This window comes from Limanda limanda, chromosome 9 (genome assembly GCF_963576545.1).
Source record: "Limanda limanda chromosome 9, fLimLim1.1, whole genome shotgun sequence".
NCBI lineage: Eukaryota > Metazoa > Chordata > Actinopteri > Pleuronectiformes > Pleuronectidae > Limanda > Limanda limanda.
This window is the reverse complement of record NC_083644.1, coordinates 19,741,594-19,759,669: the sequence shown is the minus strand read 5'-3', so window position 1 is coordinate 19,759,669 and position 18,076 is coordinate 19,741,594. Positions and strand designations below refer to the sequence as shown.

The 18,076-nt window shown below is 40.6% G+C and overlaps 1 protein-coding gene across 7 annotated transcripts in view; it reads left to right on the top strand.

Annotated features, from left to right (window-relative positions):
* The window catches only part of sbno2b (strawberry notch homolog 2b), a 63,311-nt gene that overhangs the window by 28,680 nt on the left and 16,555 nt on the right, over positions 1–18,076 (top strand). For 3 of the 7 annotated variants that reach the window (XM_061077681.1, XM_061077686.1, XM_061077685.1), the window contains 10 exons: positions 13,315–13,491; positions 14,770–14,856; positions 15,874–15,979; positions 16,084–16,244; positions 16,354–16,487; positions 16,668–16,758; positions 16,906–17,049; positions 17,433–17,550; positions 17,643–17,748; positions 17,897–18,050. In XM_061077681.1, coding sequence (XP_060933664.1) covers positions 13,315–13,491; positions 14,770–14,856; positions 15,874–15,979; positions 16,084–16,244; positions 16,354–16,487; positions 16,668–16,758; positions 16,906–17,049; positions 17,433–17,550; positions 17,643–17,748; positions 17,897–18,050 — 1,278 coding nt within the window. Of the gene's footprint in view, positions 1–930; positions 1,350–1,738; positions 1,805–13,314; positions 13,492–14,769; positions 14,857–15,873; positions 15,980–16,083; positions 16,245–16,353; positions 16,488–16,667; positions 16,759–16,905; positions 17,050–17,432; positions 17,551–17,642; positions 17,749–17,896; positions 18,051–18,076 lie in introns of those variants that run through there. The other 4 variants (XM_061077687.1, XM_061077688.1, XM_061077683.1 and 1 more) reach the window with 4 other exon arrangements.

Genomic DNA, 18,076 nt, shown 5'->3' with positions numbered 1-18,076 from the left:
AATATTATATTTTTTCAACAACGGCGTCCCGAGTTCCAGTAAGCGGGAATGTCAATCTGCGATGAGGTATTTCGGTATACTTATGCACAGACACAAGTACTGGCTGACGCCCGAGATCCCCTTTGAATTGGTACATTTGCTGCTAGCACTTGACCTGGTAATCCCTTTCTGAACACTTCAGCTGTCTTCTTGTTATTTTCAGCTGTCTCTAAAGTTGGAGGAGAACCACTACTGGCCAACTCTGTGAAAACTATACATTTTGCATGTTAAATTTATTTCGGTGCCAATCAACACAACAGAGCTGAATTAATTTGATAATGTTTGGACAGGTGAATAGACACCTCACAATAACACATTCAAATTCAAGTGACAAATTTCCTGGATTATTCAGATTACTTTCTTTGTTGTGTTCTGATCAGCTATTCCACCTCTAATCTATAGATCATAATATTTATTAGTAATTGTTGTTGGAGCAGAAGTCCTGCAATTGACACTGCACAGAAAGACATGAGGCAGAGTATGAAGTAAGACAGACAGCCACGTAGGGAGTCAATCTCTAAATACAATAATCATTAAATAGTGGCCCAAGCCTATTAAACATAGCAGTAAGCAGGGGGGGGGTGAGGAGCGGCCAGGTCCAGAGCACAAAACTGTTTACACTACAAATGCGGTTGAGTTACACCATGTACAGTAAAAAGGGCCCGACTGCCAGTAACTCTAGTCACTTACCAACAAAAGCATCATTTCCTGAAAGCTCCTCCCCTCCTCCCTCCCTCTTCTCCCCACCTCTCCCCTCCCCTCCCCTCCCCTCCCCTCCCCTCCCCTCCCCTCCCCTCCCCTCCCCTCCCCTCCCCTCCCCTGCGCTCTCACTCACTCCCCAACCACCTTTCTCTGCTCGGAGGAACTAGTCCTCAAACACTATGACTAAGCCCGCTATGCAAACGCCCGACTGTCCTACAGAAGCAGGAAGCATGTTTTAGACTTGCCCGTGTCTCTGCTTTGTGACAGCAACAGAGCTGGGTCTGATGTGTGTGAGCTCATTGCCCAGAGAGCGTTCACCTGCGGCAGAGAGGCAGATGTGTGTTTTAAACCAGAGAGGAACTGTGAAAGGGCGAGTGAGGCTCCACTGTTGGGCTGGAGTGTAACAGCTGTAGGGTGAATGCCAAGACTTTGACCAACACATGGAAGAGGCTCTTGCATTCAGGGATTCAAGGTGAAGAGGGAGAGTATATGCGTTTGTGTGTGTGTGTGTGTTTTACCCCCCCACACACACTGCAGCGTTTGGACCCATGTCTCTCATGCAGTTCTGGACTAAATTGTATTCACAGCTGGGACGACCACTTCCCAAGGTACTGGTATCAATTGCTTCTTTTTGTCAAGTATTACGCTGCTGTTTTGTTATGGCTTGCTGTTATTTACGCAAGAGCTGTGTTTTTGTCCTTATTGAGGGAGCTCTAGACAAGGCTATTCAGTAATTATTACCACTTTTTTAATAATTCTTTTCCACTTATTTCTTGACTGGGATTTTAGTTTGAACATTTATGAATGCATTTTTGATTTACTGTTTATTTTTTGCCTGAAGCCTTGCCTGCATTGGAATTGATGTTATTTAAATCCAGTTTATGGGAAAGTTAATGGTATTTTTTTCTTTTTCAAATTAGATGTGTAAGATCAAGTGTCCTAGCTTGATACATGGTCAATTTTCTTGCCACTGTGTCAGCCAATAACCTGGTGCACTATTGAGGCTTTTCGCAGCCAGGAACTATGACAAATGATTGTCTGCCTCATTCCTCGCTGTCTTCCAGTAAGTGCTAGAACCTGATATCTTGTTTTGCTAAATAGGGCTCTTGTCTGTTTTTTGGTGTGCTATTGTGAACACCCATTGTTGTATGGCACTGTGCCTAGACCTGCAGATTTTTTCTTTTATTAAGTAAATCATTTAACAGACTACATAGTGTTGGTAGAATTGTAACTCATCATCATCATCATGATGACTTTATTAGTGTGAAACTTGCTGAGCCTAGTTCCACTGAAAGAGCTGATCAAGCTGATAAACTAATCTCAACATTTGTCAGTATTTCTCACCTCATAGATATGACGCATACCACAATCACTGGTTCCAATTTAAACGATATATTTGTAATATAACATAAAAGTGAAGAGCAGATCTGAAGATGAACCTTTGTTGTGTAGTTCTGGATGTTATTTGAGTGCTAAATGTAAAGTCATGTTTTCTTTAATCATTAGAAAGTAAAAGTTTCTCACTGCCAGTGAAATATACTGCTCGACATTAGCCTAGACGACAAATTATCCTGTAGTCCTGGCCCATTTGCTTCTGTGTATTTCTCTTTGGCTGACTGGGTTGTCTCTGTCCACAACTTTCAGTACTTTCACTATTCAGTATGCAAACATGACTATCATTATCATTGTGTGTCTAACATCTTATAAGACTAAATGTGAGCTACATACAGTACCTGAGGATAGGTTTACAAATTTTCAAATGTGACTTAAAGAAATAAACAGGTGATCATATAAACTATTCAAGAGATTTTCTTGCTGTGACTAGAGAACCATTTGTAATGTTTTCGCAGATTGACAAAATTCACAGTTGTCACTCCATGCAACAATATTTTTAGATTATCTGAAGCTGTTAGACAGATAATGTGGCTTTCTTGCGAAGATGGTCTTGTTTATGTGTAAATACAAATGCTTGTTTGAAACATTGCGAACCTCTTCTTTAAGGTCGACAGTGCTGCAGGGCTGTCTCAGTGGGCACATGTTGTCAGTTTCCTGGTATTACATTAAACCTCAACCATGACCTAGGCGTGCTACTTACGGGAAGTGAATAAACAATGAATGCGAGGATGAGTGAGTGCAAAGGGGGATGATGATGATGAGTGGTGGAGTGGAAGGAGAAGAGAGGTTACTTATGCTACAAAGGATGGAAGGAGGAAAAACGTCCTTGCATATCTTCACTAAGTAAACCTATCTCAAGAGTGTTGCTTTAAATGAATCTTGTCAGTGCCAACATTAATTGTAGCTGTGGAATAACTCCAGGGTGGTGTGAGGTAAAAACACAACCAAACAGAGTGATGTTCTAAGTAATTATTGTTGGCCTTGAAAAACAGTTCATGCTGCCAAGATGCAGGATACGTGCAGTAAATCTGTCCGCTCTGACAGTTGACAGTAGGCAGGACAGGCTTTGCAGCAGAATGAAGATGACACAGTGTCAGTGTGTGTTACATTAGACTGTATATAAAGGTGTTATAGATCATCTGGTTTTCCTGTTAGCTCATATATGTCAGTGGTCACTTGTAGAGATGACAAAACGGAAGGATTCTACTTTTCTTGTAAATTGTTTGCACTGTTGTTGTCGTCTTTTCTTTGAAATTCAAAACGGCTATATGATCAAATAAGATATTGTGTGATCTACCATATTAATTAGTGCTTCGATAGATTGTAGTGCAATCTATGTATACGGCCTTTCATTCAAGGCCGTATACACTTTATCACAAGGAAAACCTTGAAAACCAGTCTTCAAAGTTATCATAAATTTAAATTAACACATTAGTTGTACATTCTCAAATTAAATAAAGACAAAGAGACGAATAAAATTAATTCTGAGAAGCTTTGTGTATCATTAGGGTTGTGTTAGATTATTGGTGGCCGAGCAGCTCTGTGTTTAGTAGCGTCGTCTGGCCGCACCAGCCTTCTGTGTTCGACTCAGCCGACCAGCTGGAGCCTTTCTGTTGCGCGTTTGCACATTCTCATCATGTCTGCATGCGGGTGTCAGGAGCTCTTTGGTTTCTTCCCCAAGTCCAAACACATGCAGGTTTCTCTAAAATGAGCTTGTAGGTTTGGATGTATAAGTCGAATTAAGTGTTTGTGCTGTAATATACGAGCAACCTGTCTAGAATATACACCATGTCTTGCTCAATGTTTGCATGATTCCATTTAAGCATGCATATTTTAGTCACAGTTGAGATGTTGCTCTTTTGTAAGATTTTTCAAAAAAGCTGAAATGTTGTGCCGTCATTTCAGGGTTTAACGCTCATCACGGTCATCTATAAATACAAAGACAGACATAGTTCTCAATATTGTTTTGTTAAGAACAAGGCATCTGAAGAGCACATCAAATACTGTTTAGTTGTTCTTCTCCTGGATAACTGCTTGCTTAAAATGGTGCAAAAAGGTTGTATCATGATAATGGTGACCAAAATTATCGTGATTATCAATATTGTTTGAGGATTGTTAAAATGTGTTGTCAAATTTGTAAATTGCTGATACACAAAATATAGCAATTTCTACAATTATTATATTGACAAAATACATATGATCAATAAAAGTGATAATAGTATTTCCATTATTTATAGAGTGCAGACATTGACCCCAAATGTCAGAGTCAGGGAAAAATATCAGTGTTTGTTCAACACATGTTGGCGACAGTGGTTGTTAGCATTTGTTAGCTATTACCAGAGATTACGAAGAGTTCTCCTGTTGTTACAGCCCCCACCTGCCTGCTGCTCCTTCTCCCATATTTTTATAACACACAACACAACACCTGCTTGTACTTCGAAACATTGTGAGGACCTTCATCGGCATAATGTGTTCCATAGCCCCTGACATCTAACCTTAACCGTCACAACTAAATGCCCAACCATAACTGTTAACCTAATCCAAAATGTCCTCAATCTGTTTGGTCTTTACTCTGCTTTTTACTCTGCCATGTTTTTACAACACACAACAAATGTGTGCTCGCTTGCTGCGCTTGCATCTTTGAGACTTGCTGACTTTGGCTAAAGCTGGACAGAATCAACCATTTCATCACAGTAATTATGGTTATTAAAGATTACAGTACAAATAACTGTGGAGATTTTGACCACAGTGTAACGTGAATTTTGGTTGATAATATTTTTTTAGGTAGTTCTACGAACAAGTAGAATAAAAGTCAGCATGCAGCCTTCATTAACTTATCGTTATAGTCAAAGTCCGCTTAGCCAATGGTTGTAAAAGAGTTAATATCTGCATCAGTTACCAGGCTTGGCTAAGAACCAAGTCAACAACTGACGGGCAACAAGCCCACCATCCTGACCCACAGCATGATAGAGGTGTGTGAATGTGCGGTTGTGTGTCATGACAAGAGGAGCCCAAATTGTTTCAGATAATGAGAAGATGTGAATATAGACCTAAGATGTTTCTACAAACACATAATGAAATTGAAAATGGGATATGATCATACAGTATAGTCCCTGATGACAGACACAGAAGCTTTACTTTTAATTTAATTTTAGATTATACTTCCTGATTTTTTTTTTTTTTTTGCTCTCTAAATATATAATATTAACTGTGGGGCTACTGCCATATTCTGAAACTTATGGCTCAGTTGCATCGTTTGATTCATACATTCAGTAACATTTTCAGTTATCCTCTAGACCTCATCGCTGACTGTTTGAAACGACAGCGTTCACCCATTTAGCAAGTATTGTGCAGTAGGCTGTGTTCAAATTTCTGCATAATAAGACGTCATCTTGCGTCAGCACACTCCATCCCAGCCGCTTCTCTAAACACTATGGATGCAGACTCACACAGGCAATTTGTTTCCCACACATAAACACATGTAAACAAACACGTAGTTACTGTTAGTGTGAGTCTAGTTTCATGTGCTTTATGTTTCTTTTGTTCATGTCTAATTATCACAAATACATTTCAGAATAATTGTGTTTTTTGGAAACATATATTTTCTTTTACTTCCCGAAATGCAGGTTTAAACTATTATGACATACTTCTGTTAATGCCAACACATCCTCAAGGGCACCCATTTGTGAGTGACTTCCTCTTGGCACCAAATACACAGTGGACCGAATTTCCCTCATTGCTTTGGAATCTTTTTTTTGTCCTGTTTTTTCTATTGTGTTGCCTGACACATTTAACTCTGCTCGTCCTTTCTGCTGGAGAAAGAATCTGAATTTGTCAGGTAGATTATATGCTGGCAGCACCATGTGCATGGAAAAGTCGTGTTCCTCTTATTAGCCAAAAGCAGTCAGTTCAATGTAAGCTTCAATCTGTTCCACACACATAACTTGCAAGTGTGTTCTTTGAAGCAGCTCCATGTATTCAGCTGCTTGTCGGGACACTTGACATCGGATCTTTTTATTTCCCAGAAAATCTGAAAACACTGGAAAATTCCGGTAGCTGTGTAAGCAGCAAGTTCACCCTGTCTTGTTTTACTCAGACTTGGCACCACAAGGCCTGCCTGTCAGGAGGTGGTTGGAATGGGTATACCTCTTTGATTGGGCTCGAACAGTTGGGCTGGGAGCTGCTATAATCATCTGTCTTTAGGGTAAACAAGGATGAAAAAATACTTTTAACTTGACCCAACAGCTATAAACGGGCAATTGGAATGAAAATAAAACAAATTTTTGTTTCTTAGATGTAACAATTGGAAAATTAATTTCAGCTCAGTTTTCAAGCAAGGTCAATCTGCTTCTTAGAAATATAAAATACAAAATAACATTTAAAATGTCAATGTTATTACCATTCATGGCTTGGCAGCAGTAAAAAATGAAGCTCTTTGTGGTCAGTGTAACAATTCTCTATCCCTGAGATATTCAGCTGTCTGCTACAGACCTTTAAACGTATTTGAATGTATGTTTTGTCTGGAGTTTGTGTTACTCAGTACGCAAAACACTTTGCTTTTAAGCATCGCAACAAATCAATTTACCACTTAAAGCAAAAAAGTCTCCTCAATAGCAAGTTAATTAAATAGTCTGCAAGAAGGTGAGGGAAGAGGTAAAGCTCAGAGTTGTGCTATAAAAGTCTCAGCCCAGCAGATAAGCCTGTGATGTCGGACACGCAGACTGCTTGACATAACATAATACACACAGAGACCAAGACACCATTGGTGGCTTTTCATTGCCTGGCCCCAGACCCATCTCATGAAAACATACACACACACACAGGTCATCAATCAGGGTCTGTTGACTGCAACAAGGTCAACAGCTGACCCCTTGCCTGGGGTGGGGGCTGTTTCAGCCAGCTGAACATGGAGTGGGGCGGGTGATTTAATAATTCTCAGTCCCACCGTCCCATCGACAAACACAGATGCTGACAGCTTTCAGTGCACCTTCTCGACTCAGTGACACTGTTATGTTTGGTTACACTGATATTTTACAAAATATTCAGCATCAGAATAAAGAGAGAGAATTGAATTGGGCCCAGTTGCTGCTCTGACAAACCACAGCCATTTATATTTGTTCCGCAACAAGGCTATTGAATTTTTGTTGACTTCAGTCAACATACAGTGCAGTGTAAAATGATATTCTCAGATTATTTCTTTGTAATTTAAATGTATTGTTTGGTACATAATAGTGTTTGTAATGCAATGCCATCTATGACCTCATTTAACTGTGTGGCAGATGATTATATCTCCCAAAAAGATATTGAGCAGCAGGGAAATAAATATCAGTCAGTGTCAGGTTAAGATGATCCTCTTAATGCTGCAGAAATCATTGAGAAAACAAAACTAGGATTGTGGCTGAAAGGCCAGATTGGGGGAGGGGGAACTAGGGGGATGTAGTTTAAAAGAACTGTGAGAGAATAAACGAGAGTTGACAAAAATGTACTGGGTGAGGTCATTTGAGGTGTGTGTTTGTTTGTACATGTGGGTGTATGGGGTAGGGGGGCGGCCGGCTTGACTTCTTTCGTGGCCTTGGAAAAGCAGCCAAGCTGGCAGTGTGTAGGAGGGGGAAGCCCTGGGCCTGGCCTGCCTGTCTGGGGCCTCAACAGGTTATTGAGTTTAACAGGATGTGGTTGTTTAACTATACACAGATGAACACACCTGAAGTTTGCTTTTTGGTACAGACACACATTTTAGCCTCTGATGTGTAGCAGTTACATGAATTATAGGCAGATAAACAAGCTTTTTGTCATGTTTGTTCACGGATTTTTTAGTCTTTGTCTTGTTCATGAAGTTGATCAGGAAGACACACAACATATTGACAGTTTCTTTCCTTATAATTCGTTACTTTAAAGCTAGGGTTGGTAATCCTGAGAATGCTAGGAAGAGCAGGCTACACTTTGGGGAAAAAAGACCCATCCAACCCCCGCCCATCAACCCTCTTGTTAAAGCTATGCCCCAAAAATACATGAACACACAATGTCTGACAACTGAAGCTTACTTTTCTGTGACCCGATGGAGTTAACAGTGACAAGGACTACATCACAGAGGATTTGACCGCAATAAAGTGAGGGGATTCCAAAAATTCAGTTATGTTAGAGGCCACAAGTGTAACACTATAGAGCCTTTTAGGGAATAGAGGCCAACAACATAAAAAGGTTCCTATCTGATAAAACCTACTTATATTACAGTCCCATCAAAGTGGACTCTGACAGACAATGAGGAGTCCACAGGCCGTATGAAATGATTGTTTATAAATGAAAAGATAGAGCTGCTTGACTTCCATGTATGGCAGCGCCTGATTTTATCAGCTGCATCATAACCGTGTCATTTTAATCCTTAAATCAGAAACTGCTGTTCCTCATTTCTCTTCAGGCAACTGCTGCATAAGTAGCACAGATAAATGTTTTTTTTGATTGTCTTGAAAGAGTGTTACATGTTTCAGATCGTTCATCACACTGCAAACACATCAAGCCGATTGTGGACGGTTTGTGTTTAGAAGTCTATTATTCTCGTTCAGATTTTAAAAGCTGATAAGCACCATCTTCAACCTCAACCATCTAGCAGCAGCTCTGCGTGCGCCATGTTATACGGACATGTTGCAGCCATGTTTTTCACTTCAGTCTTTCTTCATTAATCATCTGTAGGCAGACAACTGTCATCAACCAGGCCCTGAAATACAATTTACTCTTTCTGTGGATACAAGATGTGGCCTACCGTACGTGTATATATGTGCTTTTAGCTATACAGCAAGTCAATTTGAGCAAAAGGTTGTGTTGTGTTATAGATGAGTGATCAGATGGTTGCCGCTTTTTATCAGTGGTTTCATGGTCATTATGATGTTTAATGCTGTTGTAGCAGCGGAGCAAGGAAAGTAGATGAAGAACATGTGAAAATAAAAGAAACAGGGGGACGTACAAATGACAGGCAATTAAAACGTGCACACATGCAATTTTTTGAAGAAACACTTGTAAACAGAGGAACAAACACATGCACACACATTACACACAGATATTCTTATTGTCCAGCAGAGAGAGAGAGAGGGCAGGAGAGAGAGGGAAGGAGGCAAGATTAGTAGTTTTATGGTTTTGGCTGTGGAAGCAGCCAGATTACCATCAAGAGTTGTTGGAATTCAGGCCTTATCTCTGCTTGGCAGGGCCCTGTCTAGGGAACAGCAGACGTACTAGCCATTGGTACACTACGGGCCAAACAGGGTGCAAAAACCACCTCTGTTACGCTCTAATTAACATCTCGATTAGCAGGGTCCTGGGGTTGGCCATGTACCGGTTAGAGTCAACCAAGACTCGGCCAAGTTTTGTCAGATTTTTCTGGATCAGGACCGTTGTTTCTCACGGCATTAGCACAGTAGGCTCCCTGAACACAGATTTACATGATGTAGAAAGCGTAGAAGTCATATTGTTACGTAACATGGAGCAATAACTCAACTTGTATAAAAAGTCAACTTTTAGCGCAGATAAGGAAAGTTATTGTAATGGCTCATAACTTTAATCCAGAAAATTCTGTATTTTCATACCAGATTTTTTTAGGTAGAATTTAATTATTAGAATTATTTTGTATCAAATGATGGTTATCTCTCTGCTTGAAACAAAAGCTTTTGACTGACCCCGCTCACTGAGTGTTGGTTATTTCACTCTGCAGTTTCCATCCTGAAATATGTGTGTGTGAGCTTATCTTTGTTTTTCCACAATTTGGTATCTGTGGAATGATGCCTCTGGTGACCCTGTTGTTTGTTCATCTTTCCACTGTCAGAATAGCCAAGAAAGGAGGGAGTACAGAAGACACACAGCTGACAGGTTAAGCAAACAAAAAAGGGACAGTGGTGACAGGTTGTGTGTTTGGGAGTGGTAGTAGTATTTTACAGTGACCCTACACATCTGCGCCCTCCCCCCTTTCACCAAGGAAAAGGCAGTTGTTCCACTCAGCTGTCTGCAGGGCTAGAACAACTTTGGAGAGGCTGCTTTCAGAGCTCATGCCTGATCTTGCCCCCAGGAAGCACAGTGACACACAAACACGCACAGGGAGAAAAGGAGAGAGAGAAAGGTAGGGCGAGGGAGTTGAAGAGAGAAATACAGATAGGCTGCGTGCTGTACCCTTGGAAAAGCTCAACACACAAACATCGACATGTTATGATAAGTGAGTTGTTTCTCTTAACGTCAGAGGGCAAAAATATACACGTGTATCTCTGAACACACACAGGACCGAGTCTGTGTTTGTCTGCCTGCTGTTTACCACCCTCACCGAGCCCCATTCCCACATGATGTAGTCATGTTAACATTAGAGTTGTGCGTCTTGTTCCAATGCCTGCGAGATATTTTCAGGTGAACTGTGAGTAATGGTTAACAGGCAGCTATGACAGGAGTCTGAGTGTTAATCAACAGCAGTCAGTTGTTGAGATTGAGTCAGCATCACAACTGATCATTTATCTCTCTTTTTGGACAGTTTTCTACTTTGGGCTTTCAGAAATCCATTGTACTTCCTCTAACTGTCGTCTTTAGTCATAATACCATATTGTGCTGCAAGCCCACTCATCACTACTTGTGGCTAAATGCTATATTTCATCTTAAAAATGTGTAGCTTTGCAAGCACTGTAAGAAAGATATGTCAGCATGTTTAAATACATGACAGATGCAGAGATGTTTAACTGTATAAAACTGTATAAATACAGTTTTTTCTTACATTGTCAGGGCCTGAGCACGTTTCGTTGGAATATTCAGGCTAATTATTCGCATTTTTGACAGCTAGAACATATTCAAAATCTCACCTAACTTCGCGGGCACGTCAGGCCTGATGAAAATGTATGTATTTTTGAGTAATATGGGTGTGGCAAAATGGCTCAACAGCGCCCCCTATAAAGCAGCAATTCCGCTGGTTTAACCGATCTTCGCGAAATTTGGTACTAACGTCTATCATGACCGGACGTCAAATTTTCACCAATCACCATCAGAGCACGAGTTTGTTGTATCTCGGACAACCATTGTCAAATCGTCTCCAAACTGGACATGTATGACAAGAGTCCCGGCCTGATGTCATCTACACAGAAATCATGACTTAAAATCAAAGTGACCCCTCGTGGCATTAGGAAATATTTAGATTTTTGCACATCTTAAACTTATATGTACTCCTACATGTTCATTGACGACAACCATGTCAAACTTTGTCAGAAGGGTCTCAAGACATTGGTGATGAAGTCTTATAGAAAATGTGAGTTTTTGTCGAACACCGAAATCGTGGCGCGTTGTCAAATTTCAACATTTCGCCATGACACACGAAATTGCTTTAATTTCAGTGTACACTGTTCAATCTCACTCAAACTATACAAAAGTCCCCCACCAGAAGACATTCTAATGGTTTTAAGGAATGGGCAGCCCTAGCACCACGATTGACCGACATTACTCTGAATATGTTAATCCTTTGATGCACAAGCTATGCAAACCCCTTTTATTGTACAACATGGGTCAAAAATGACCCGTACTCATTTCTTGTGTTATCAATGCATGGCTGACTGTTTCTATGCTTTATTCTCTTATAGTTTATTCTTCATTTTTTGTTTAGAAAATGGCTCCTTTGATAACTTAGAAGATGTGTCATCTATGTCATCAAAGGAGCCTTCTGTCTTGAAATCCACCTCTCCTAAATGATCAAGGGAACTTTCTTCGTTTAAGAGCGCTGGATCCAAGACACTAACCACTACTTCAGCTTGATCCTCTAGTAGAGCATAGTCTAGGTCCTCAGCATCAGCGATTTCAGAGTCAGAATCAAGTCCAAGAATTGCATTCTCATTTTCCTCATCGTGTTTTGCATGCATCTTTATCACCATGTCAAATGTAAGTCTGAAATAATAACTGAGCTGGGTCCCTTTTGACCCATGTTGTGTATCAAAGGCTTAAGCTGGAAGAATATAACCTGTTTGTGACTTACTAATTAACTCCAACCAGGCTTTATATAACAGAAAAACTCAATTATTCATTAAGCAAAGAATTCCTTGTCAGTTTGCATAAATGTCACAGTGTCGGTGGTCATAGATTTTCTTGATACTTTGTTTGGACAGAGCAAAGCTAGCCCTTCCTCCCTGTCTCCGGTATTAAGTTAAAGTAACCAGTGACCTGTTGTTGTGTCATATGGACCCAACAGACGTGAGAGGTGTATCGGTCTTTTTATCTAGCTCTCAGAAAAAATGAAATAAAGACTTATTCAACAAAATTAAACTTCTTTTCCGGAGTTCATGTCTAAAAACAGCTTTAGTTTTGCACAAAGACAGAGGAAAGTATTTACTTGCCCTTCTCATCTAATTCCATCAAATGTGGAAGTATCCCTTTAAAGGGAAGTAAACAGTGACATGAATTGCTGAATGAACGAAGTGAATGTATGAAGTGAATGAAGTCGCGCCCTCAAGGTTGTGCTTAAGGCAGCTTCATAGTATGCAGGGGGAATAGTTTAATTTACATAGAGGCATTAACCGGAACATGGGAGTTTGGAAATCTCCACACATGGCCCACAGATTTAAAATATACATGCATTAAGTCACGCAGACAACCAATAAATGAAGAGCTACATACTTTCAGATACATAAACCGTCTCTATCCGGCGCGCCTTGTCATGTTCTCCTTTTTTCCCTGCTGCCCATCACTCAAGTCCTATCTCCCCACATCCATGTTTATAAGTCCCATGAGGCCCAAGGGTGCCAGTGAGAGGCTTGTTAAAGAATATGACATGCTAATGGTTCAGAAAGGATATGGATAGAAAGGTGGCTGGAAGGCAGCCATGTCTGAAATCTCATGCACACACACACACACTCTCATTATGCTTGCTTTCTATTTAACATGTTCACCCTCACACATCTGTGTATGATTAGATTTGTTTAGGCTACTGGTGTTACTGCCAAAAGAGTGCAGTACTGGCTGGAATCCAGAATGAATGTGCCACCATTATGGTCTGGTTCACTATATACATATGTATATATTGTGTGTTTTGTTTTGATTGAGGTATCTATGTGTTCCTTTCACAATATTAAACTCTATTTAAGTGGAGGAAAATCAATACGACTCTCCGCTCTGCTCTGTATATTGTCATGTTTCTGAGGCTGAAGTATTTAACACCTCTCTTTCCTCTGCCTTCAGGACCTGTCCTGCATTGATGACCTCTCCACAAACTCTTTGTTCTCCTCACCGGCCGACTCGCTGTCGGAGTATGCTGATGCCCAGTCCTTCATCAGCACAGATAACCTGGACACGGTGCCCACCCTCTGGGACGTCAGCACTAGTACCACCACCACACCAGCACAAAGCCAGCTAGAGGTCAGCAGCAAACACGCGTCATTACCACAAACACTCAGGAACATGCCCAAACCTCAACCTATGACTCTTCTGTAGCTTAACATTTTTAAAATAAGCTAGCTAGCAGGAATCAGTCAGATTGTTCTTCTTACTGAAAATGAATGCTGATCTTGCACGTTGCTATATGTTTCACATTCACTTGGGATATTCAATTTGAATCTGTGCTTATGTAGACAAACATAATCAACACTACAACTGTTGTTTTGACCAAGGCTTGAGTGCAATCTACTCTCAATACTATTGTTTGCTTTTATGAATATTTAATTTGATAGCAGGCAGAGCAGGACAAACATGTGGCACCAGGGTTGAACAAGGGATTTTCCCTGAGTTAGACACCCATTTTATTGTGTAAATGACTTATGTTGACCGACCACCTCCTAAGGAATTCAAGTCTCATCAAAAAGCTAAAATGGTTGAAAACGAATCAAATACGTTCCTGTGTGTTAAGTGTTTCAAATTTAACATAAATGAAGATAGATGCACTGTGAACATTAGATGAGTTTGTAGCCAATGTCTTCACACACACTTTACCGAAAAAAGCTGCCTTGCAAATGCAAATACATTTCAATTATTCATTATTCTCATAACGTACTCAATGTGAATTGAACTGTCTTGACATTGCTGCCAAAGAACATCAGGCCTCTATCGTACCAGTTGTTTTGTACACCGTTGTCACGGTGGAGCACAAAGAGTCAAAATTACTGAGACATGCACAAGACGCTCTCAATAATGAATATGTCTTTTTATGTAGCATCCCTTCAAAGACTCTCGTGCAACTGTACTAAATCACAGTTTCTACGCTGGTTATCTGAAGCGAGCTACTTCATTCTGTTGTTCTTCCATCACTGCTCACCGTACAGGCCTCTTTGAATCAGAAGGCTCCAAGGAAATCTTTTTGATATAAATCAGAGTACATTTATTTCTCCAAACCTCTGAAAGCCTTTTATGTTTTCCTTTTCATTGTGTCCTCATTTCATCCATTATGTTTCCCAGACGCAGACAGCTTTATCTGCCTTTTGTTGTTGTTGTTGCCTGCTTTTCATCGCCAGAGAACAAATTGCATTTTGTTGAGTGCTGCTCCATCAGACATCCCTGAAGTTCCCACATGCTCTCATGCTCATACAGAGAAACACGTGCACATACACAATGATTACTCGTGCTTTTTTGTTTACATTTTTTGTGCATTTGGCATAGTGTTTATTTGAGTTTATATTTCTTCGTTTTATGTTCTTTTGACAGCAGAATGGCAGCAGCAGGTTTCATGGCTTGGCCAGTTTGGATGATATAACTGCTATTATCAGCACCCCACCTTTAGGAGGATTCCAGGTAGCCACATCAACCTCTCTGATCTTATGTTCAAATGAAAACAAGCTCTTTGAATAGATGAGCCTGCAGTTCTCAGTAATGCAGAGATGTTTATCTTGCATCATATGTTGAAACTGCAGTTGTGTGTTTGCAATACAAGATAGGCTTCAGACTGTTTTACAAAGAAACACAACATGCCACTAATCTAAGAGTGAGGATCACTTATTGACAGATCAATGCATAAAGAAAGTGATGAGTGAAACTAGGGCTGGGCAATAAACAAATATCAATAATCTTTTCATCAATAGCAATATAACAAAATTCCAAGATATATTGATATATTCCTTATGCATCGTGTTAGTACAGTGAGTACAGATACATGTTTTACTGTCTATCAAGTGTTTATCATTCTCTGCTCATAAACATAGATTTTTAAAACCACAACTTATACTCAGGAGATAAAATCTGTTTTCAAATCTAAAAGAAATAATGATAAGTACCTTTTTATCTTGATATAATATTTGGTTGTATCCCTCAGCCCTAAGTTAAGCTGTAATGTTGTGCCTTCTTCGACGAGTCTCCATTTACACATATGATGAAAGCATTGCTGCAAGTTGCATATTTTGGGCACTCTGCAAAAGCACATTGCACAAGGATTAAATAAGAAAATATGCTGCGAAAGGAATAGAAACAGTTTTGTATTGACTTCTCTGTCAAAACTGGAACACTCCTCATTTCCAGTTTCTCAGATAACATTCACCTAAACATGTGAAGTCCATTTCTCTGTCAGCACATTTTCATTCTGCTGTATTACTTGGTTAATGCACCTTCTCAATTAATTTGTCGTTTCAATCTTTCATCTGCTAATATTCTTGATATGGAATTCTTCATGTGCTCTGCTAACATCTTACTAACTGCTCACCCACTTCTTACTTTCAGCTACCCTCTCTTTCTAAAACCATCTTCACCTAGGCTGGAAACAAAACTCCCATAAGCAGCTATTGTTGAATTACACTCATAAAAAAAACGTTTTTCCAGGCTAAGAGAACTCAGACTCCGCCAGAGGAGGAAGAGGATGCTGAGGATGAGGAGACGGAGGAACTGGGACATGTAGACACATATGCTGAGTACAAGCCTTCGAAATGTAGGTCGCTAGACTAAATGTCAACATCCACATCGACTTTTCTACATTTTTCTTTTGTAATATGACATTCATTTACATGTCTTTATTTTTTCTTCTCTTTTCAGCGACCATAGGAATCTCTCATCCTGACATAGTGGTGGAGACCAACACACTATCCAGTGTCCCTCCTCCTGACATCACATACACTCTCTCTATCCCTGAGTCGACTATTAACTGCGGCTTGCTATCCGCTCTGCAGCTAGAGGCCATCATCTATGCCTGCCAGGTAAACACACAATGTGCACTTATATTTCCTGTTGATTCTGTGAATGAGTCATGCTTTGGTTATATAGGTGCCTTTTGTTCATGTGTTTTTGCTCTCCTTGTGCCCCCAGCAACACGAGGTGATCCTTCAGAACAACCAGAGAGCCGGCTTCCTGATTGGAGATGGGGCAGGGGTCGGAAAAGGTCGCACTGTGGCAGGAATCATCCTGGAGAATTACCTTAAGGGAAGAAAGAAAGCACTGTGGTAAGAGAGATCTACTTCTCCGGTTGACCTCATCCAGGAGACATAAGATAAGCCTGAAAGCTAAATAACAGCTGTATTCTCATTTGTTTAGGATTGTGCTTTGCGTGCAATTGTATGCCAGGTTTACCGAGCATGTTTGCGCAGTAACCAAATTAATGACTCTCCTGTTCCTGCCCTCAGGTTTAGCATATCCAATGATCTGAAATTTGATGCAGAGAGAGATTTCAAAGACATAGATGCACCGCTTATTCCTGTGCATGCCTTAAACAAGGTGAGTCCAGGTGGATTTGGTTTGACAACCTGTGAACATAATTGTTTTCCTCTGCGACAGCTTACGTAATACAAGTGCATGAGAAGAGAAGATGAAACAAAAGCAAGCCGTTTTCTCCAGTGTAAAATGTTTGATTTATTTTTCTAGATTAAGTATGGAGACACAGCTACCTCAGAAGGAGTCCTGTTCGCAACCTACTCTGCGCTGATAGGAGAGAGCCAAGCAGGAGGGCAGCGGCGGACGAGAATTAAACAGATCCTGGACTGGTGCAAGCCAGACTTTGATGGAGTTGTATCCTTTCATTTTAGTTGCCATCAAATGCTCATCTGTCCAGCACGGACTGACACTATGTAACAATTTTTGGACATGAATTCTGGAGATTGTCCGCACATCTGGGTCCGGACTATCTTCAGATATGAAGACGGCAGCAGTAGATTCTCCGCTCCGACACGTTCACAACCACACAGAAATCTCAGTGTTCAAGTTTCAGGGTAACGCTTGTTGTGAATCCTCTGGGTAATCTCCTGCTGTTTTCTCACTTTGGCTCATTCAGACATTATGAATAGTCTTTATTAGGGGGCTGGCAGGAGAGACACTTGAACACACTTACATCAAACAGTGGTTTCAGGCATTGCACCATATTGTTGTTTGTCCTTAACCTTTCACCATTACAGATTATTTTTGATGAATGCCACAAAGCCAAGAATGCCACATCCACAAAGATGGGCAAGGCAGTGCTTGACCTGCAAAACAAGCTGCCACGGGCCAGAGTGGTGTATGCCAGTGCCACAGGTAGACCGACAAACGCATAAAACACACTTTTTACACCTCTTTCAACACAGCTGAACATTTTAAAGTATTAATTTTGGTCATCTCCGCCACAGGTGCCTCTGAGCCAAAGAACATGATCTATATGAGCCGCCTGGGAATCTGGGGTGAGGGCACGCCCTTCAGAGCATTCGATGACTTCCTGCACACCATCGAGAAAAGGTCAGTAGCATTAGGTGCTGAGTTTTCATTTCAATCATGAGAATACATGTGTTCATACCACTGCGCTTACTGGGAATCAGTCTGCAGGTATGGCTGCTTAACCTGTGATTGAATTATGTTAAACAATGTGTATGCTGTTTGTATACAGAGGTGTCGGGGCCATGGAGATTGTTGCCATGGACATGAAAGTGAGCGGTATGTACATTGCCAGGCAGCTGAGCTTCTCAGGGGTATCTTTCCGCGTTGAGGAGATCAAACTAGACAGTGACTTCAAACTGGTCTATAACAAAGCTGCCAAACTGGTAAGCATCAAGCCTCTCACAAACAG